The sequence below is a fragment of the Vicugna pacos genome, chromosome 10 (genome assembly GCF_048564905.1).
Source record: "Vicugna pacos chromosome 10, VicPac4, whole genome shotgun sequence".
Taxonomy (NCBI): domain Eukaryota; kingdom Metazoa; phylum Chordata; class Mammalia; order Artiodactyla; family Camelidae; genus Vicugna; species Vicugna pacos.
This window is the reverse complement of record NC_132996.1, coordinates 24,334,799-24,356,454: the sequence shown is the minus strand read 5'-3', so window position 1 is coordinate 24,356,454 and position 21,656 is coordinate 24,334,799. Positions and strand designations below refer to the sequence as shown.

At 54.3% G+C, this 21,656-nt stretch overlaps 1 protein-coding gene across 1 annotated transcript in view; it reads left to right on the top strand.

The window, feature by feature from the left end:
* The window catches only part of MYO7A (myosin VIIA), an 83,227-nt gene that overhangs the window by 30,058 nt on the left and 31,513 nt on the right, over nucleotides 1-21,656 (top strand). Inside the window, exons 15-28 of the mRNA XM_072969159.1 lie at nucleotides 201-336; nucleotides 3,444-3,550; nucleotides 10,531-10,668; nucleotides 12,565-12,723; nucleotides 13,149-13,241; nucleotides 15,394-15,488; nucleotides 16,501-16,585; nucleotides 17,118-17,336; nucleotides 17,799-17,906; nucleotides 18,489-18,698; nucleotides 19,094-19,297; nucleotides 19,492-19,668; nucleotides 20,073-20,162; nucleotides 21,506-21,633. Coding sequence (XP_072825260.1) covers nucleotides 201-336; nucleotides 3,444-3,550; nucleotides 10,531-10,668; nucleotides 12,565-12,723; nucleotides 13,149-13,241; nucleotides 15,394-15,488; nucleotides 16,501-16,585; nucleotides 17,118-17,336; nucleotides 17,799-17,906; nucleotides 18,489-18,698; nucleotides 19,094-19,297; nucleotides 19,492-19,668; nucleotides 20,073-20,162; nucleotides 21,506-21,633 — 1,949 coding nt within the window. The remainder of the gene's footprint in view (nucleotides 1-200; nucleotides 337-3,443; nucleotides 3,551-10,530; nucleotides 10,669-12,564; nucleotides 12,724-13,148; nucleotides 13,242-15,393; nucleotides 15,489-16,500; nucleotides 16,586-17,117; nucleotides 17,337-17,798; nucleotides 17,907-18,488; nucleotides 18,699-19,093; nucleotides 19,298-19,491; nucleotides 19,669-20,072; nucleotides 20,163-21,505; nucleotides 21,634-21,656) is intronic.

Here is a 21,656-nt window from a genome sequence, read left to right as displayed (position 1 = left end):
TAATTCCAATTCACCCACTTAACAAGTAGGGAAATGGAGACGCAGAGAGCTCTGTGTGAGGTATAAATAAAGGGGGGGAAGCTCTTGAGAAAGACAGAAGAGCGGGTGCAAAGACATGGGGCAGGAGAAGCAGTAGGGCCTGGTGGAGAGTAAGACATGGAGGAAAGGGTGGGCTTGACAGCTGCTGCTTGGTTCCCCAGGGCACAGACACCACCATGTTGCATAAACTGAACTCCCAGCACAAGCTTAACTCGAACTACATCCCCCCCAAGAACAACCACGAGACCCAGTTTGGGATCAACCACTTTGCAGGTGTCGTCTACTATGAGACCCAAGGTACAGGCAGGCCCTCTGGGGTCAGCTGACTCTCTTTGCTGTGTTCCCTCCCTCCCTTCCCCTCTCCAGCTCAGGACGGAGACATGAGGGGCCTGGAATACAAACCCAGAAGGGACGTCGGGCAGCTTTGGGCTCAGTGCTTTGCTTTGCTTTGCTTTGCTTTGCTTTGCTTTCTTTCTTTTTTTCTTTCTTTTTCTTTCTCTCTTTCCTTCCTTCTTTCTATTTTTAGAGATTTTTTTAAATTGTGGTAAAATAAATATAATATAAAATTTACCATTTTAACAATTTTTAAGTCTGCAGTTCAGTGGCATTAAGTACGTTCACATATTGTGCAACTGTCCCCACTCTCCAGAGCCTATTCATCACCACAAATAGAAGCTCTGTGCCCGTTAAATAATAGCTCTCCATCCTCCTCCGCCTCCCCCAGCCCCTGACAACCTCTGTTTCACTTTCTGTCTCTATGTATTTGACTATTCTGCGTACCTCATGGAACTGGAAACATACAGTACTTGTCCTTTTGTGTATGGCTTATTTCACTTTGCGTAATAACCTCAAGGTTCATCCATGCTGTAGCATGTGTCAGAATTTTCTTTTTATGGCTGAATAATATCCCATTGTATACACATGCGCCACATGTTATCTATCCATTCATCTGCTGATGGACATTTGGGTTGTTTCCACCCTTTGGCTATGGTGGATAGTGCTGCCATGAACTTGGGTATACAAATATCTTTTTGAGTCTCTGCTTTCAATTCTTTGGGTGGGCTCAGTGCTCTTTTTCACACATGGGGAAACTGAGACTCAGCAGGGGAAGTTAACTGTTCTTAGATCGCACAGCCTATTGGGTGCAAAGCCAGGGCTAGAACCAGCCCAGTTACCCACCAAGATTCCTTCAGCAACAAGACCAAGTTTGGTCTTTGAAACATACGTATCTCCTTTTCTCCTGGGACGTGCAATTGGGCTCATTTTAAAGATAGAAGTGAGGAAGAGGGTCAGAACACAGTAAATTTACCTTCCTTGGAATTCTTACAGGGTCTGTCAAAGCCTGCAGACTGTCCTTGCCAACCCCGCCCCTCCCACCCAGGGGCAAAGGCCTGGCCTCAAATGGGCATCAGCTGAGGGATGTGTCTACACTGAGCTCCTGCCTTCAGCCCTAGGGGTTTCCACCCACAGCCAAAGCCAGTGAAATTCAAAACAAGCAAAGAGCCACTGGCTTCCTACCTCCTTGTTGAGTTGGTCCAGAAGACAGAGGGTGAGCCATGATGCAGTGGTGGAAGCTGAAGGCTGCTCAGATGTCCTTAAAATATCAAGTGTGATAGCCGACCCTCCTGTTAGAAAGAAGGAAGATAATATTAAGTTTGAAGGTCTGCTGGGCAAACAAATGGGTCTATTGTTTGGAGTAAGAGAGGATTATATTTTTCAGTTCAGGCCCACCAATGTTCACTGAGCATCTATTATGTACCAGGTGTCACTGCTCCTGAGTGAGCTGTACTGAGCTATAAAATTATAGAATATTGTTAGATCTGGAGGGAACATACGGGTCATCTACTTTTATGGATTTGGAAACTGAGGCCCCAAGAGGGAACCAACTTGCCTTAGGTCACTGATCAGGTTTTAAGCTGCTTTAAACACTTCTGCCAGTGTTTAAACATTTTCTGTCCACAGAGTGCCATTTTAATCCAGCATCTTATTTATGACATGGGTGGTGTTAGGTGATCTGAAAAGGAGCAGGAGCTTATGGGTACATCCTCATTCAAAAGATAAGGACGCTGAGACCCAGAAGGGGACATTCCTAGGGTCCCAGAGTGAGTCTGTCGTAGAGCTTCTCTGCAAGGTTCCTCCTCCTCAGGCATCCCCAGCCCTTGGGCACCCCGTCTTTTGCCCCATCCTAGCAAGGCCCCTCATTAACCAGTTCCTGAGTCCTCAGTTCCTGGGAATGGCAGCCTTCTTTGCAGTCTGTGTGGTGCAGGGAAGCCTCCCTGGGTTGGCCCCAGGGCTCCTGGGCTCAGGTCTTAACTCCGCCTGTGGCTTGTTGTGTGGTATTAGCCAACTTGCTCTGCTTCTCTGAACATCGGTTTCATATCTTGTGGGATGAGGAAGATAATCCCCACCTGTACCTCGTATATGGAGGTGACTTGAGCATTACTTCTGTGAAGGCACTTTGTAAAATATGAGGCACTATCTGAATGCAAGGCATTTTAAGTTAATTCCTTTACTATTAGCTGGTGCCAGATGAATGTATTCTCTCCCAGGGGACACACTTAACAAGGGCTTCTGACACCTTTGTCACTGACGCAAGTCCCTGGACTCTTTAATCAGTAGAAATTGATAAGAGGCCAGACAAGAAACTGAGGCAAGTCTTTTCTGGGACTCGTGCTGCAGCCCCGGGCAGCGAGAACAAGAAACAGGTGCCCTGCTGTTCCCTGAGTGGGGGCGGGCTCTTCCTTAAACAGGGCTGAGGGTGGGGGCAGGTCAGTGGGTGGGGCCAGAGGTGCGGCTTAGGTGGTCTGCCCATTCCCTTGGTGGTGCCGTGCGCAGGGGTCATGCGCAGTGCCCTGCTTTTGCTCCCGGCACCACAGAGACGGTAGTTTCTTCGTGGCCTTTTTGTATCTTATTGTTCATAATTGCCCCAACTGTGCCTGCGTGCAGTTATTTTCAGTCCTGTAGGGTTTCTCTGTAGTCCACTGCTCAAGGAGACGTTTGTCCAGCTGCAAGCCCTCAGGTAAGTTGTTTCAGGTCCCAGCCGTCATTCAAAAGACTAAAGCTGGCATTCCAGGCGCTAGGGTGGTTCAGTCAGGAAGGTGGCCCCTCTTGGGGACTGAGACCCCCTGCCCTCCTCTTTGACCCGGCCTGGAAGAGGGGGGCTGTGTAGTTGGGGAGACCAGTTCCAATTATGGTTCTGCCCCTCACTTTCTCTGTGGCCTTGGGAAAACTGCTCTGTCCTCTCCAGGCCCCAGTGTCCCCCGCTATAAAATGGATGTGGTCGAATTAGGTGAATTTTGAGGGTCTTCCTGGCCCAGACCTTGTGGATTTGGGGAGGGGCTGAGTCCTGTCAGGGGGAGGCTGCCGAAGCTGGCGAGGTGTGACCGCTCTTTGCCGCTGCTCAGGCTTCCTGGAGAAGAACCGGGACACCCTGCACGGGGACATCATCCAGCTGGTCCACTCCTCCAGGAACAAGTTCATCAAGCAGATCTTCCAGGCCGACGTTGCCATGGTAATATTGGGGCAGGGATTTCATTGGGTGGGGGGGCCCCCAGAAGCAGGGCCTGTGTCTAGGTGCCCCCTTGTCCAAGAGCTTTAGCTGAGCTCCTCTGGCCTCAGAGCAGGGGCAGGGCTTTGCTGTGGTTCCAAGAGGGTCTATGGGTGCTTCTCATCCTCTTGTACTGATTGAGGGTGCGGTGCAAGGACCAGAGAAGTGTCACATGAGAGGTTGCAGAGCAAAGCCTGATCAGGACTTGGTTTCCTATGGCGGGTCTCGACCTCCAGCAGCTAACGGAGCGCGGGTGAAGGAAGCACAGCCAGCCTAGAGGACGTGGATAGGTGTTCAGAGAAATGGGCACAAAAGGCATATTTGTGCCAGCCCGGGACCGCCTGGTGGGGTGGAGAATTTCCCACCCTTGACATTTCCCTTGTCCCTGGAGTGGTGATCTGGTGGCCCTGTTTCCAGCAGGATTATATGCCTTTTTATTTCATAGTTTCCTGCTGCCCCATGGCTTTCTGGAGAGTGTATGGAGGGGCTCACAGGGAGGGCAGAGCCATTGCCCCCTCAGTGCTTGTCCAGGTGCCTATGTTGCCCCCAGCGCCCCCGCCCGGAGCCTAGACCTCTGCCCGGAGGGTCCTCCTCTTCCCCTGGTGGACTTTGCCCTCCATTTTCTGACCCACCACATTCTCCTTGCCCCACACCCCATCTTGCCGTGCACGGCGGTTCCGGTTGTAGTTTCTCTGTGGTTACTCATCAGGCACCCTCCGCCAGTCAGCAGCTCCTGCGAAGGTAAAAGACCCTGGCCTGGGGCCCAAGGAGGTGGGAGAGGCCTCGGGGGCTCCTGGGGCTGGGCTGTGTCTTGGTCCCAGTGGCACTGAGGCTCGGGAAAAGGGCTGTTTTTTCCCTTCTTCATTTTGTTGGAGTGTTTGTTTTTGGCTTTTGTTTTATTTTTATTTTTATTTTTTTTTTGTGGAGTGGCTTGTGGAGTGGTTTGGTTTTTGTTTTTTGAGTTGTGTGTACTGCAGGCATCTAAGTTTCTTAAAAGGAGGAAACTGAGCCGTAGAAAAGAGGTGATTACCTAGCGTACCCCATGAACGAGGGGCAGGGCTGGGACTCAAATTCTTGTCTCCCAAGTCCTCTGCCTCCATTCAGTCTTTTTGAGCATTGAGTGTTTTTGAGTCTCCTTCCTCCAGGCCCTGCTAAAGGTTCCCATGTCTGTGATTCGGTCCAGTCCTCTGATAATCTTGTGCTGCTGGTAGTAGTTTCTGCCTTTTGCAGGTGGAGGATGAGGTCAGGGATGGAGTGTGGTTGGTTCACCCCAAGTTGCAGCATCCAGGGGATGGGGCCGAATAGCTGGGACCTCCTCAGGCCGTAGAGCAGTATCCCTGGTGTGTCCTGACCACCAGCTATAGGTCGTGGCTCCCAAGGCGTTTGGGGCCCCAAAGGTGCTGGGTACCCTTAGCAGCAGCATAGCTCTGCCATCCCTTTGCCTCTCTTTTCTCTTCTCAACCCTTAATTTCCTCTCTGTCTAACACTGACGTCCCCTGACATTTGGTCTTAATGCTGAGTCCCTCTTCCTTCCTGCATGCCTGGCATTCCCCTGCTGCCCAGTGCCTCCTAGAGTTCTGGAACAGTTGACAAAAGCCAAAGCAGCAGAGCAGGGTACCCAGCTGTCAGGAGCAGGGAGTGTGTGTCTGGATGGAGGCCTCTGTCCTCTGCCCGTGGGTCGGCCCCAGGCCGACACGGTGGCCAGCCAGCTGGTGGGATGACTGTAGGGCCACCGGCAGAGAGGGGCCCCAGGCATCGGAAGCCCCAGCCCAAAGCCAGGTCACAGCCCTGGTGAAACAGGAGTGGCTCTGGGCTCTCGTGCACTCTTCCTGTCCTCCTGTAAGACCCCAGTCTGGCTCTGCCAGGCCCACCCCTTCCTCCTGGTCTTGGGCTATCCCAGAAGACCATTGTACCTATATTCTCCTCCTAATTTTCCCATCTTTCCCAAGCACCTGGAGGCATGTGGGGACCTCTCCATGGAGTTTCCTGTTCTAAACCTCCTTCCCTGGACCCTGGGAATAGAACCCACTTCCTGAGGAACAGTGGAGAGGTTCAAGTGTAAGACCCTGGGGTCTCCAGAAATGGCCAGCTCCTAAGGGAGTTTTTGGAGCACAGACTTAGAAAGTGGCAGTGACAGATCTGATACGATTTCCTCTACTCTTCTGGACCAGGATGTGAGCTATACACTTACATTTCTCACCTCATTCACTCCTGTGGCATCTCTGTGAGTAATTACTACTGCCCCCACCTTATAGGTAAAGAAGCTGGAGCCCAGAGAGGCCAGGGTGCTTACTTGAGGTCACACAGCTTGTGACACAGGAATTTGATCCTGGTCTGTCTCTCGGAGGTGCAGGGACTGGGCCAAGGTCACATACAAGTGAGGGCTAAAAGGCTTTCAAGTCCCCACTCCTTTTCACCATGCTGTGCTGTCTCGGCCATGCCTCTAGGAAAGAAAAAAAAAACGGTTTTTAACCACTGGATACGTGATAGCTCTGTCAAAGGAACTTGGAAATCAATGTGAAGTGCGCAGTATGAAGTCACAGTTTCTTCCATGACTGTATATAAGCTGCAGTGCTGTCCTGAGAGCAGAAGCCCGCGTCCTTCCAGTGATCTGAACTTGCGTCCCGCGCAGGTCCCCGCCCTGAATTTCCATCCTTTGCCTCTCGTGCCTGCTTCCTCAGGGCGCACCGGGCAGCACTGCCACCCCCACCATTGTGCTGGAGGGGTCAGCTGAGCCATGAGCATGACGGTTCTCCTGGGACATGGAACACCAACCCCAGTCACGTGTCCCCAGGGCCCTCGGTCCACAGGACACTTGTTCACTATGCAGGTGGCTTCTTCTGCCAAGGACTTCCCAGTCCCATTCACGTCACGCTCAGGTGCCTGCCCCTCACATCCCCTCCATGGGGTCATTCGACTTCTCACTTCCACCTTTACCCCATCCCTAAACATCTGCAGATTATCCCAGAAAACAACAAAGGTTAGAAAAGATCACATTTCCCCTCAATGAAATAAAGCCAAATCAGAAACCAGATGGTCAGGGAAGTGAGAGCGGACCCTGGGCTCATAGCCTTCATTCACTCATCACTTCCTTCAGTTAGATACGTACTGAGTGCTCATTATATGCCAGACCTTGTCCTGTGTCCTGGGGACATGATAGTGAACAAAACAGAAACAAAACTTCGTCCTCCTGGAACTTACATTCTAGCAGAAGGGGGAAATAGTTAACAAGAAAACCAGTAAGTAATAAATGTAATACATCAGATGGTGACATATGAGATGGAGAAAAATACGGCAGGGAGGAATGCCAGTGGTGGGGCTTTGCAGTTTGAATAGGGGATCAGGAAAGTCCTTACTGAGAGGTTTGGAAGGATGTGAATAAGCCAGCCACGTGCACTTTGGAGGAAAAGCATTGCAGGGAGAGGGAACAGCAAATGCAAATCCCTGAGATGCTTTTAACCCCAACCTGCCTGGTGCATTGTAGGAAGAACGCAGAGGCAGGAGTGGCTGGAAGGGAGTTGGCAAGGCGGTGGAGAGACTGGAGGTAACTGGGACCAGTTCCTGTGGGACATTGTTGGCGGTTCTCTTTTGTTGTTGTTGTTATTACTGGAAGTACTGGAGATTGAACCCAGGACCTCATGCCTGCCAAGCACGTGCTCTACCACTGAGCTATACCTTCCCCCTACCAAGGTCTTACAAGGACCTTGGTGTTCATGCTGAGTGAACTGGGGAGCCATTGAGGGTTTTGAGTGAGGGAGACATGCCTGGATTTGTGTTTTAACAGACTCACTCAGGCTGCTGTGTTGATAATGGAGTGTTGGGGACAGAAGCAGGGAGACCAACTTGGAGGTTGCAATAATGAGAGAGCTTTGCAGGCAGCTTGGACCAGGCTGACAGTGGAGGAAGTGGTGAGAAGGGATCAGATTCTTGATCCATTTTGGAGGTAGAGCCAATAAAATTTGCTGACATATTGGATATGAGAGAAGAGGAGTTGGGGATTGTTCCTAGATCTTTGGCCTAAGCAATTGGAAGGTGGACAATTTCTGGGAGCCCATAGATGCTGGCAACCAATTCAGTACCACTTCAGTTCAACAAAGTGTTCTTGTTTGTATATGTATGTTTTTATTGAAGTATAGTCAGCTTACAGTGTTGTGTCAATTTCTGGTGTACAGCACAATTCTTCAGTCATGTAGGAACATACGTATATTCATTTTCATACTCTTTTTCACTGTAAGCTACTACAAGATATTGAATATAGTTGCCTGTGCTATGCAGTATGAACTTGTTTATCTATTTTATATGTATTAATTAGTATCTGCAAATCTTGAACTCTCAATGTATCCCTTCCCACCCCGTTCCCACCCTGGTAACCGTAAGTTTGTTTTCTATATCTGTGAGTCTGGTTCTGTTTTTAAATAAGTTCATTTGTCCCTCTTTTTTTTTTTTTTTTTTGGATTCCACATATAAGTGATACCATATGGTATTTTTCTTTTTCTTTCTGGCTTACTTCACTTAGAATGACATTCTCCAGCTCCATCTATGTTGCTGCAAATGGCATTATTTTATTCTTTTTTATGGCTGAGTAGTGTTCCATTGTATAACTATACCACAGCTTCTTTATCCAGTTATCTGTTGATGGACATTTAGGTTGTTTCCATGTCTTGGCTATTGTAAACAGTGCTGCTGTGAACACTGGGGTGCATGTATCTTTTTAGAATTAAGGTTCCCTCTGGATATATGCCCAGGAGTAGGATTGCTGGGTCATATGGTATGTCTATTTTGAGTCTTTTGAGGAATCACCATACTGTTTTCCATAATGGCTGCACCAAACTGCATTCCCACCAGCAGTGTAGGAGGGTTCCCTTTCCTCCACAGCCTCTCCAGCATTTATCGTTTGTAGACTTTTGAATGATGGCCGTTCTGGCTGGTGTGAGGTGATACCTCATTGTTGTTTTGATTTTCATCTCTTTGATAATTAGTGAGTGAGCGTTTTTTCATGTTGTGCCTATTGGCCATTCGTATGTCTTCATTGGAGAATTGCTTGTTTAGGTCTTCTGCCCATTTTTTGGATTGGGTTGTCTGTTTTTTTCTTATTCAGTTGTATGAGCTGTTTATATATTCTGGAAATTGAGCCCTTGTCAGTCTCACATATATTCATTTTCAATTTCTTTTTTACCATAAGTTACTACAAGATACTGAATACAGTTCCCTATGCTGTACAGTATGAACTTGTTGTTTATCTCAGCGAAGTGTCGATCGCTGCTGTGGCAGGCCTGGGGCACAGCAGTAAACGGGGTGTACCACCTGTCCTCATGGGGCTCACAGCCAGCAGGGGAGACAGACAGAAAGGCATAGTTTCCAGTGTGATGATCAGAACCAAAGAAGGATGTGTGTTGTATGTGTGTGTGTGTGTCATGCATGTGTGCATGCTTCGTGTACTGTGTATATGTACTGTGTGTGAGGGTGTGCTGTGTGTGTTGTGTGTCTGTGTTTGTGTATATGCTGTATGTGTATGTGTGTGCTGTGTCTATGTGTGTACATTTATGTGTTGTGTGTATATATATGTGGATGCGTGTCTGTGTGTATATGTGTTGTGTGTGCACACACGTGGTCCTGGCAAGGCCTCTCATGCAGGCCGTGTACATCCCAACCTGGACAGCTCCCTCTCCAAGTGGGGGGTCACCCAGTGCTGCTGCTGGATCAGGTTCTGGGGCAACGGTGGGGGCCACAGACCTGGCATGCACCCTATCCCGGTGCAAATACTCCCCAGCTTCTCTTGGCAAAATCCTAGACTATATTTCAGAAAAAACTAAAATGGAAAGCATGGCAAATTTCAGATTAGAAAGCATTTGCCGTTTCTTGGCAAGTTTCATTTCATTCCGGGGGCGTCCAGTCTAACTTTAGAATGGGTTAAATGCCTTTGCCTCCTCCCACACACCTCACACATGCATCTGCAGCCCTGGTTTTTGATGCTACAGGATATCAGATAGAATGATGGCTTCTTTAAAATATAAAATTTTATGATAATAATCAAATTCACTAATAAAAAATTCTCATCCAAAAGAAATTGCCAGGAAAATAGGAACATCAAGATGCTTTGGAATCCAGTCTGATTTCTGTGTCCACTTTCTCAGTATCTGTCTGAGATATTCTGCTCCCCGTTTGTTTGCTTCTCAGGTGCTCCCCCAGCACCCTCACCTCATTTCACAGTATCCTGAGAGGGGGACCCCAGTAGGGCAGAGAGGTGTGGGGGCTTGCCGGCCGGCTCACCCAGAGAGCGGCTGGTGGTGCATGGGGCCCTTGGGGCGGCCGGAGGCCAGCTGTGTGCCTTCTTAGGAGGTTTATCCGGGGCTGCTGCTGACCGGCTAATCCCACAGGGAGGGCAGAGGGTGCGGGCAGCAGCCCCGCCCTCAGGAGTTGCTGTTTACTGAGACAGACTCCCACAGCCCAGTCAGCTAGACAGATGGCACTATTCCCATTTGGGAAACTGAGGCTCAGGGCTTTTGAATGACCAGCTAGGAGGCGGTGGCCTAGAGTGTGCACTTAGGTCTGTCTAACCTGTCTCCTAGAGACGACCCCGTTGTCCTGAGGGGACCAAGTCTGGCTACTCATTTATACCGGAAAGGGAGGATGGAGACTCAGAGAGGGGCTGCGCCTTGCCCAGAGTACCCAGCATACCAGTGTGGGAACCCAGGGCTCCCCACTCCCGCTGCAGGGCTCCTGGGCCCCGGATCAGGGAGGATCCCGAGATGGAGGTGCATTTGGGGTCCAAGCTCCAGCCCAGACCAGGAGGGTCACAGGAAACAGAAAGCGCGCCTGGCCAGCCTGCTTCCCTGGGCGGCTGTCCCGCAGGCCCTGACCCGCTGACCTCCCTCCTGCTTCCCTTCTGGAGGGCTGGAGGGGCGTGGGTCAGCCCCTCCCATCACTGTGGTCCATCCCCCCAGGGCGCCGAGACCAGGAAGCGCTCACCCACACTCAGCAGCCAGTTCAAGCGGTCGCTGGAGCTGCTGATGCGCACGCTGGGTGCCTGTCAGCCCTTCTTCGTGCGCTGCATCAAGCCCAATGAGTTCAAGAAGCCCATGGTGAGCCACCCGGCTGCGGGATGGGGGACGCTGGGGGAGGGGAGGCAGCGAGGACCAGCCTGGTGGGTGAAAGGGGCCTGGGCAAGGTTGGGGGCAGGGTGGGCCGGGCCCTGTGAGACTTTGTCCTCTTTGGGGAGTTGCAGGGCCCCTGAGGGGCTTACAGAACAAAGTCTCTATTTACTGGAAGCAGCAGGTGCCCTGCAAAAAGCCTGGACTCTGTAGCAGGTCTGATGCAGGTTCAAATCCGGACTCTCCCACTTTCAAGCTGGGTGGCTGTAGACAAGTCACTTCATCCTCTCAGGCCTCAGTTTCCTCACAGCTGGAAATGGGCCTGATGAGACCCACCTGGTCGGATAGTCTGTGCGATAATGTGTGCAGACTACCTGGCACCTAGGAGGTGCTTGGTAAATGGCAGCTGGGGTTCTTGTTGTGGCCCCGATTTTGAAAGCCCCCTCTTCTGTGATCTAGACAACTACCGCCTCCTCCTTGAAGCTTTCCCAGATTCCTCTCACTGGTTGGGAACATTCTCATTTTTCACTTCTCTGAATAATATCTTTTGAGTCCTTTCTGTGTGCTTGGCACAGAATAGACTGTCTCTCCACAGCCCCGTTCAAACTTCCTAACAGGCTGTGAGGGAGGGACCATTATGGCCCCATATTTGAGATGTAGCACGGGAGGCTCAGGGAGGGTCAGGGGCCTGAGGCGGCAGAGCTGGGAGCCTAGGCCTCCCCCTCGCTAGGAGCCCTGTCCCTCCGCAGCTCTAGGAGGTGTTGTTTACCACAAGGCTCTTCCCAGAGACAGGAGGGAAGGGTGGAGAAGTTGGGGCCTGAGGGTCTGGGGAGGGGCAGAAGGCCGGAGGCCAGTGCTGGGCCAGGGAAAGTGCCTGTAGGGAGAGGAAACAGGTGGCGGAAGCCAGCCTTCCGCGTGCTGGCCCTGCCTCCTGCCCCCGTCCCCTGCCTGGAAACGTTCCCTAGAATGGGGTGGCCAGTATCCCTGGGGCTCAGGACCGGGTCTGCAGGGGCGTGAGAGTCACAGAGGGCTCCAGCAAGCTCTGCTTCTGAAGTGGGAGGTGCAGGGGGCCGAGGCCGGGGCCCTGCAGTTGGCACCATCTCTCCTGCTCTCCGATGCCTCCAGAACCTTCTTTGGGCCCAGGCCTCAGCCTGTGGCTTGGACCGTGGCTGCAGGGCCTCCCTCAGGTCACCTGCCTCCCTACCGTAGTCTCCTTTCTCTAGTCCTCTCCCCACCGCAGTGAGAGACGTGGGTCTCAGATGCAAATCTGATCTGGTCACTCCCTGCTGCCTCTGAGGCCCTTCACAGCCCCTCCACCAACCCTGCTGCCATCACAAAAATGACTGTGACAGTTAGAAAAATGTATCTCTTTCTTAAGGAAGACACTTTACTGTCAGCAGCCAGAAAGTTGTCTGAATACCTACAAATCTAAGATGGCTGTAATATGAAGGGTGCTCCTTGGAGTCGTGCAAGGCACCCACCACCTGCATAATCATTATCTTGACGTGCATGAGCCTTCTCAGTCCCCATAAAGTCCCCTAACTTGTCCTGTGCGTGCAGGCCTCCTTACCTTTGCACACGCATGCCCTCCCAGTGCCCTGTCTCCCCCATCAGGCTTAGAGCAAAGACCACCTCCTCGACGAAGCCTCCTCGAGGTGTCCCAAAGGGAATTAAGCCGTCTCTTCTCTGTGCCCTCAAAGCACAGAGGGTCTCATTCTGTGCTGCTGTGTGGGTTTGGACTGCTGATCCAGGTCCATTCCTGCCTTTGCACCTCATCTGCTGTGTGGTTCTGCCTCTCTGGGCCTTTGGGGCTGGGAAAATACAGAGCAGGGCTGGCCTCCCAGCAGGAGCCTCCTGCACTGACGCCCTTGGCTCCTTGCCTGGCAGCTGTTCGACCGGCACCTGTGTGTGCGCCAGCTGCGGTACTCAGGGATGATGGAGACCATCCGAATCCGCCGAGCCGGCTACCCCATCCGCTACAGCTTCGTGGAGTTCGTGGAGCGCTACCGAGTGCTGCTGCCTGGCGTGAAGCCAGCCTACAAGCAGGTACAGGGCTGGGGGCATAGGCAGCAGGAGGCAGGGTCCCAGCTCTGGGCTGGGCCGAGGCCCCATTTTTCTCATCAGAGCAGTGCGCTAGGTGTGACATCAGCTCGGCCACCTTAGGTGTGGCTAGAAAAATTGGGGGTCAGGCAGGGGAGTGCATCTGACAACTTCCATTGCCATGCCAGGCTGGCATGGGCTTCACACGTGTGGTGGCATGGACGAGACCAGGGCTGCCAAGCTGTTAGCTGTAGCAGAAGGTTTTACAATCATCCGGCCAAGCTAAGGAGAAGAATGAGTGTCAGAGGAGGCAGGACCTGGCTGGGGCCACACAGAGTCAGGAGCAGAGCTGAAGCAAGAGCCCTGCCTTGGGAGGGACACCAGGTGGCCTTCCATTGACGGGGCCACCCATTCTCTTGGGCATCCCCCAGAATGACCTCCGGGGGACATGTCAGCGCATGGCTGAGGCTGTTCTGGGCACCCACGATGACTGGCAGATTGGCAGAACCAAGATTTTTCTGAAGGTGAGCGTGGCCCCTGACTCTGGTTGCCTCGGGGTTGGGGGTGCACTGTGAGCTCCCAGGTCCTCGGGGGCCGCTGTTGAGGGGTTGCAGCACCGAGTAGGGTCAGTGCTGGGCCTCTGCCATCCTCCTGCCCTGCATCTGGCGCCAGGAGGAGCGGGTGCAGGTAATAAGGCCTCCTGGGTGGTGGAGGGGCAATTGGTTTTTGAGAGCGTCTATGATGTGGGGGTGGGGTTGAAGCACTGACGGTGGGTGAGAAAGCGAAAGGCCAGAGGTGGGCTCACCAGGGAGGCTGGATCAGTCCTGATCCTGTGGTTGTCTGCCCTGGAAATTTGGGCAGGCCACCTACCCTGTCTGACCCTCACTTCTCCATCTGTAAACTGGGATGTGCTTGTAGTGGTGCAGATGGCTGTGGGGGCGGGGGTGCCCTTGAGTGTATCTTAGTTTCCTTCCTGTGGTTTCCTGCCAGGCGGGGTTCATCCTGGGCTGTGGTTGGCCGTGTGCCGCCCTCCTTGCTGTGTACTGCCCCTGGGCCTGTTCCTGAGCTCCCCGAGCAGGCACCTGGGGCTCTCTGGCTCCTACCACAGCCTGGGAAGGACTTTGGGAGCTAGGCAGTTGGGGAGAGGGCAGGGCTGGGAGCAGGAAGCTGGGCTGCGGGCATCCTGGCCTTGGGACAGAGCTTGCTGGGGAGTTGGTGGAGGCAGGAGCTATAGCAGGGATGGTGCGAGCTCTGGCTTCCCCATTTCCATTTCTGCTGTTCTAGATTTCTGGTTGTCCCTTCCTCAGGCATGGGGCGGGTCCTGGGCAGCTCAGGACAGCTGGGGAGAGGGAAGAGGGCAGCCAGCCCTGAGCTGGAGCTGGAGGGGGCCCTGGAATCCAGTCTGATTGCTCCGTGGCTGGTGGGCTGTGGGCCAATGCCTTCATCTCCCTGAGCCTTCATTTCCTCATTGGAAAAATGTGCCGACTGTCCCCTGCCTGTGCATGTCACAACTGCAGCCAGGAAAGCGTGTTCTATACACCAGGCCCCAGTGGGGGCTTTTTGTCCATCATCTCATTTAGTTGTCGCAGCAGGCCTCTGAGGTAGAATTATTATGCCCGTTTCAGAGGCTCAGTGTGCAGAAGCAAGTGGCCCAAGGTCAGGCACTGACCTGGAGTAGAGAGCAGGCCTTCCAGCCTGTGCTTCTGATGTCCAGCCCCTGTGAGTAAGGGAGGGAAGGCACCTGGTGCCAGAGACCTCTGAGGACCATCATTGTCACCATCCTCCCCATCCTTACCTCTCAGGGCTGTTCAGAAATGGGCAATGGTTTCCAGCCAAATGAATTTCCCATTCATTTATTCATCCATTCTTCTGTTCATTCATTCAGAAAACCTGGGCTGAGCAGCCCCTCTGTGCTGGGCCCTGGCCCCACGTGATGCGGTCTGTGATTATCTGATGGAGGTGGCTTCCCCACCAGACCCAGGTTGGCCTGGTTCACTGCGGCCCCATCCCAGCACCTAGCACAGGGCTGGCACATGGAGACATTCAATTCCTGTACTGAATGAACCATGAAGTTTTGTCCAACTGGAGTGAGGGCTGGGGGCTTGGAGATGAGGAGAGAGGGCTGGAGAAGTGGGCAGGGCCTGATGGTGGAGGACCCGGGTGCCAGGGGAGGAGACCAGGCTTGGCCCCAGGAGCCTTGAGGTATCACTGTAATTCCCCTCCTTGAGGGAGAGTCAGAGCGGAAGTGACAGAAGCCAGGAGACTGATTAGGAGGCTACTTCTAAGGTCCTGGAGAGAAATGCTGGTGGCCTGGCCCAGGTCAGGGGCTCGTGTGCCAGATACATCTAGAAGATACCCGGGGCTTGGGCACAGACAGCTGGAGGGATGAAGGCAGTGTGTGTGCATGTTGGGCCCCCGACTCCATCCCGTCACACTAGGCCCCTCCTGCCCCATTTGTCCCACACAGGCCCCTGGGAAGCGGCCTCAGCTGTACCTGTCTGTGCCCGTGGCTGTGGGAGGCCACCGCATGGGGCCAGAGCAGGGCTGGGAGCCTTTGGGGCTGAAGCAAGCCTAGGCCTGGGCTCTGAGTGAAGGAAGAGAGGCCCACCTGGGGCAGCCTCAGCCCCGGGACTGGAGAGATTGGTGGGGGCGCCACTCAGGATCTCTGCCCCCCAGGACCACCACGACATGCTGCTGGAGGTGGAACGGGACAAGGCCATCACCGACAGAGTCATCCTCCTCCAGAAGGTCATCCGGGGGTTCAAAGACAGGTTCGTGCCTGGACCCGCTCCACTCCTTCTCAGCCCCCACGTGAACTTTGGGAATAAACACCCATGTGCACACACAGACACACATACATGCATAACATGCACACATGATCATGCAAACATGGACAAACACTCAGACACATGATTTACACAGCCCCGTCTGTGCCCCACCAAAGTGTGTCCCATGTAAGGGTCCTGTGTACAGTTGTGACAATTTACAGATGGGCAGGGCTGACTCGAATGTGATTCAGGCTCCACAAAAGTCCTATAACTTGCCCCTTTTGCAGTTCATCTGGTCACTCTCTCTCTCTCTCCGTAGATCCATCTGGCTGTCCATTTGTCCAGCCATCCTTTGTCCATCCACCTGTCCCTCCATGCATCTGTCTGACTATCCATCACCTCCCGTGGCTGTGCCCTTGTTTGTGTGTGCTTCCAGGCGTTGGCTCGCTGGCTCACCTGTACTGATACAGCCATCCTTCACTCCTCCCTTCATATTTTTGCGTTCAGGAGACACCTGCTGTTTGATGTGTGGTTTCTTATCCTCCTTCGGGTCGAAGGTGACTGTCATCCTGTAGAAGCTGCCTCGTGTGTGCAGGGGAACAGTGTGGTTCTCACTCAGAGTCGGTCAGAAGCCTGCGGTTCTAGCCCCAACCTCATCGAGTCTCAGTTTCCTCACCTATAAAATGAGGGAATTAAACAGTCACTAACAAGTGGTATTTACAGTGTCCAAAGCATTTAATCTTTATATTATTTTGCTCATACATTCATTTATGAATAACTTTGAGTGTCCACCTTATGTGACAAGCCTGTGAGGCAGGCAGGGCAGGTATTATTCTGCCCGTTTTGCAGATGAGGAAGCTGAGGCACACAGAGGTTATATGCCTTTGCCCAAGGTCCTGGGGCCAAGGAGACATAGGGCTGGGACTCAGCCCTGCTCTCCTGATTCCAAACCCCACATGTGCCCTGGCACTGATTCTCTGCTCTGAGCTTCTGCTACATCATGCTGTTGTTTCAGGTCCAACTTCCTGAAGCTGAAGAACGCTGCCATGCTGATCCAGAGGCACTGGCGGGGCCACAACTGCAGGAGGAACTACGGGCTGGTGAGCCTCCCCAGGGGGCTGCGTGTTGCCGCATGAGGCCTTTGACCCCAGCCCCATTGCCATGGCAGCAGGACTTACCTGTTTGCGGGGGTGGTTGGCCTCCTGCCACCGCCGCCAGCCCCTACTGTTCCTCCAGCCCAAAGTCCAAGTGTGGTTTTTGTGGCTCTCCCCATCTGGTGAGCAGTGTTTGTGCTTTTCTTCTGGAATGTTTTGGTGGGTTGTGAGCACCCGGGTCATTAGAGACCTCAGAGGGAGCCAGGAGTGGGTGTGTCACGTGGAGCTCAATGAATCAACAGGCCGCAGCCGGACCTGGTGCTGGGGAGGTGAACCAGAAGGAGGCCAGCCCCTGGTCTGAGGATGGGGGGCCCTTGGGGGGCCAAGGCCACTCTCTGTGGAACTTTGGTTTGAGAGGAGACAGCAGTGCCTCTGGGGCACGCAGGTTGGAGAGTGGAGCCCAGGGCAGCAACCTCCTGCGGGCAGGGTTGGTCTGAAATCTGGACAGCAGCTCTTGAGCTGATGGCCGTCCTTGCAGATGCGGCTGGGCTTCCTGAGGCTGCAGGCTCTGCACCACGCCCGGAAGCTGCACCAGCAGTACCGCCTGGCCCGCCGGCGCATCATTGAGTTCCAGGCCCGCTGCCGCGCCTACCTGGTGCGCAAGGCCTTCCGCCACCGCCTCTGGGCTGTGATCACAGTGCAGGCCTACGCCCGGGGCATGATTGCCCGCAGGCTGCACCGGCGCCTCAGGGCCGAGGTGAGGATCCGGGTCCGGGTCCAACAGCACCCACGGCTCTGAGCCCCATGATGGGTGTGTCCTCCAAGGGCCGCTGCTCCACCTCAGGCAGACAAATCGCCCCCAAGTGTGACCTGAGCCTACTGGGGGATGTCTGTAGGGCTCTGCCTCCTCTGAGGAATGCACGAAACTGGACCCCTCATTCCCCTCCTTCCAGCCAAGGGTAGGGTGGGGGCCCAGTCCTTTCTGTGGATCTTCGGGAGGCCAAGACGAACCTGTTTTGGCTTTGGGATCAGTGGTGTCCCCAACCTGCTGTGTGATCTAGAGAATTTCTCACATGCCTCAGTTTCCCTCTCTGCAAATTATTTGTCAAAGTCGCTTACAGTCCCATAACTCAGCCAGTTTGGGGTGGGGTCCAGCTGGTGGGAAGCACTGTGACAGCCACACACAGTTCAGGGCCCACCCTGCCCCCCACCCCCCCAGTACCTGCGGCGCCTGGAGGCTGAGAAAATGCGGCTGGCGGAGGAGGAGAAGCTCCGGAAGGAGATGAGCGCCAAGAAGGCCAAGGAGGAGGCCGAACGCAAACATCAGGTGAGCTGGGGATGTCCCAGCCGCTTCAACATCCATTCACTGGGCCAGCAGCTCTCACCCCACACTGGCTGAGCGGGTCCAAGCCCTCAGCTGGGAGATAACACCGGATAAAACCTGAGCTGGGGTGGGAGCCCCTAGCCACGCGTGGCTACTGAGCACTTAGAAGAGCAAAGCATTGAATAGTAATTACATGAATGATTTCACCTTTTTTTTTTTTAAGTATTTTAAATGTAGCCACTACATACATGGCTTACATTATATTTCCATTGGGCAGCGCTGGTCTAGAGCCTTCACCCAATGGCTCTGAATTTCTGGGTTTGTTCCCTCAGAACCTCAGCTGGGGAGGTGTAAGTAGGCTTCCTGGAGGAGCTGGTCCCAGCTGAGCCCTGAGGACAGGTGGCATTACTGTCTGGGCTTGTCATGAGCCCTCTCTGTGGCTCAGCACTGGGCATCTGTCTGCACTGGGCTGTGAGGGCTTCCCAGCGGTCAGGAGGTTGGGACTCAGGCCTGGGTGCTACAGGGGCACCTTGGGCTCCCCCAGGAGGGCTGGCTCCCTGAGGCTGCATCACCCCCACCTCGCAGTTGCGTCTGGCTCAGCTGGCTCGTGAGGACGCAGAGCGGGAGCTGAAGGAGAAGGAGGAGGCTCGGCGCAAGAAGGAGCTCCTGGAGCAGATGGAGAGGGCCCGCCACGAGCCTGTCAATCACTCAGACATGGTGGACAAGATGTTTGGCTTCCTGGGGACTTCGGGTGGCCTGCCAGGCCAGGAGGGCCAGGCGCCTAGTGGCTTTGAGGTACCAGGCGGGAGGAAGGGGTAGGGACAGGCCCCAGAAAGATGGCCCTCCCTCCTCTTGTGCCCCTTTGCATTACAGTCCACCTGATCCCCTCTGAGCAGAAAGCAGCAGAGATGACCTGGGTCAGAGGCCTCAGGTCCCAGACCCTGTCCAGCCACCAGCCTGCCATGTGACCTTGGGCCAGTCACTGTCCCTCTCCAGGGCTGTTCATTCACAAACCTTTATTCATTTGTGTATTGAGGACCTACCCTGCACTGGGCTCTGTCTGGGGGAGTGGACAGGATGAACAAAGCCCTACGCTCATCGAGGAAGAGCTGGCCCTGCAGGGACAGGTTGGGGAGCTGCAGCCCAGCCCCGAGTTGCATCCACGGCAGGGAACCCCTTTTTCTCCCCAGGACCTGGAGCGCGGGCGGAGGGAGATGGTGGAGGAGGACCTGGACGCGGCCCTGCCCCTGCCTGACGAGGACGAGGAGGACCTCTCCGAGTATAAATTCGCCAAGTTTGCCGCCACCTACTTCCAGGGCACCACCACGCACACCTACACTCGGCGGCCACTCAAGCAGCCACTGCTCTACCACGAGGACGAGGGCGATCAGTTGGTGAGGGCTGGGGCCGTGCTGGGTCCCTGGGTCCCTGGTATGCAGGGACCAGGGCTGACTTCTCCTGCACCAGCCTGGGGCCACGCCACGGGCAAGGTCCCAGGGAACACCCACAAGGTGTCAGGCCTTGGTCATTCTGATGACTTTAGCAACATCCTGGCTGCACTTTCTGACTGGTGTGGCTCTGCCCCCAGGCGGCCCTGGCAGTCTGGATCACTATCCTCCGGTTCATGGGGGACCTCCCAGAGCCCAGGTACCACACGGCCATGAGTGACGGCAGCGAGAAGATCCCTGTGATGACCAAGATTTACGAGACCTTGGGCAAGAAGACGTACAAGAGGGAGCTGCAGGCCCTGCAAGGCGAGGGCGAGGTGAGGTCACTCCCAGGCCAGTGGGGAGGGCTGCCTGGCACCCCCAGCCTCAGGGTCCTCTGCAGAAGGAGCCTTCTAAAATTTGCCTCTGCTTCACCTCCCTGACCCCTGCTGTCCTCTGCCTACTCACGGGAAAAAATGTGTGAGCATTTCATCGACTGAAATGCTGACCACAACTGAAGCTGCTTGGCAGACCTGATGGGCTTTGCAATTGGGAAGTGGTGGGCAGGTCACTGCACTTTTCTGAGTCTGTTTTCGCATCTGTCACTTGGCTGATAGCGGGTGGGAGTGGCAGTGTGGGGTATACCTTGAAATGTGAGCATGGAGGTGACAATTCTAGTCACATCATCAATTGCTCTTGTCATGACTTGCAGCCCCGTTGCTTGACCCTGATTGTCTTGCAGGCCCAGCTCCCCGAGGGGCAGAAGAAGAGCAGTGTGAGGCACAAGCTGGTGCACTTGACCCTGAAGAAGAAGTCCAAGCTGACAGAGGAGGTCAGAGCAGATCCTGCATGGCCTTGGTGACCCAAGATGGGGGCAAGGCTGAGCTCTGGATCCTCAGGGACAGGGTGGGAGTGGACACTGCCTGTTCTCAAGGGATCTGGATGGTTGGCAGGACAGTGTCGGGGGTGATCAGGCAGACAGGATACAAGGAAGAAGGCAGTGTGCTCAGGCTGGGGCCAGTCAGGGAGGCTTCACAGAGGAGAGGATGGGAGAGCTGGGGAGGGCTGGACTGGCAGCCGGTGAGAGGGAGGACATTTCCTGCCAGGGCATTGACCAGGACATTTGCTCCAGGGACCTTTTAGCTGATGAGAACTTTTCTGTGGGACCAGCGTGCCCGTGGGGCATTAACACCATTAATTTGAATTCATTCAGTCACATTGTATTTTCTGAGCACGGTCGCAGCCCTGTGCTGCAGGATTATCCAGGCTGGAAGGGCAGACACAAACTAAGGCATTCATGGAGCAGGGCGACTGGCTCTTCCCTGCCCATGCTTCTGTGCACACTGGTCCCTCTGCCTAAAATTTCTCCTTCTTCTCTGCCTGGGGGTCACCTCTTCAGGAAGCCTTCAGAGTCAGGCTGCTTCTTGGAGCCTTCCGCAGCCTGTTTTGTTTCTGCCCTCATTTTTTTTCCCATCCAAGGCTCAAGTCCAGTCTTGTAGCTACATAGCTGCAGATTTGAATCGCAGCTCTACCGCTCGGTATCCAAGGCACACAGGGAGGAAAGTGCCCACTAGTGGGTTCCTGGAAGGATGGAGATGATGGCTGTGGGTGCTCAGTAGACACGAGGACCTCCCACGCTCCTCCTGTCTGCAGGGGCACACTCCCTTCGCCCACCCTCTCACTCACTCCACTACTCTGGACGAGTGCCAGGCAGGTGCTGTGCGGGGCCAGAGAGGAGAAACGCATTTGTAAGAATCCAGGTCCGAGGCTGTTTGCACAGGGGCATTAATGACGGGTGATGGTGACCAGGTGCTTGGAACCCAGGTGTACTCTGGGTGTCAGCGTGGTATGTGGCCCACCCCAGAGAAACACAGGTCCCACCAGAGTCAGAGAAGGAGATCCCTGTCCTGGCTAAGGGAACTTCCCTGGGGTAGGGGCGGGAGGTGGATGTCATGGAGGCTGCAGAGGAGCCTGATCCCCAGAAGTGGGGGGCGGTGCTCCCCAGCTGTGTGGGCCAGGCATTGATCCCGCACCTGTTCTGCACAGGGCGGCCGTATGACGATGGTGAGGAGCCAGCTCTCTGGCTGCTCCCAGGATTCTGCTCTCTAGGGGAGTGGGCAGACCTAGGCATGAGGCAGGGCCCCAGTCAAGCCTTGTCCCCTCCCTGTGGCCCAGGTGACCAAGAGGCTGCATGACGGGGAGTCCACGGTACAGGGCAATAGCATGCTGGAGGACCGGCCTACCTCCAACCTGGAGAAACTGCATTTCATCATTGGCAACGGCATCCTGCGGCCTGCACTCCGGTCAGTGCCTGGGGCGAGCACTG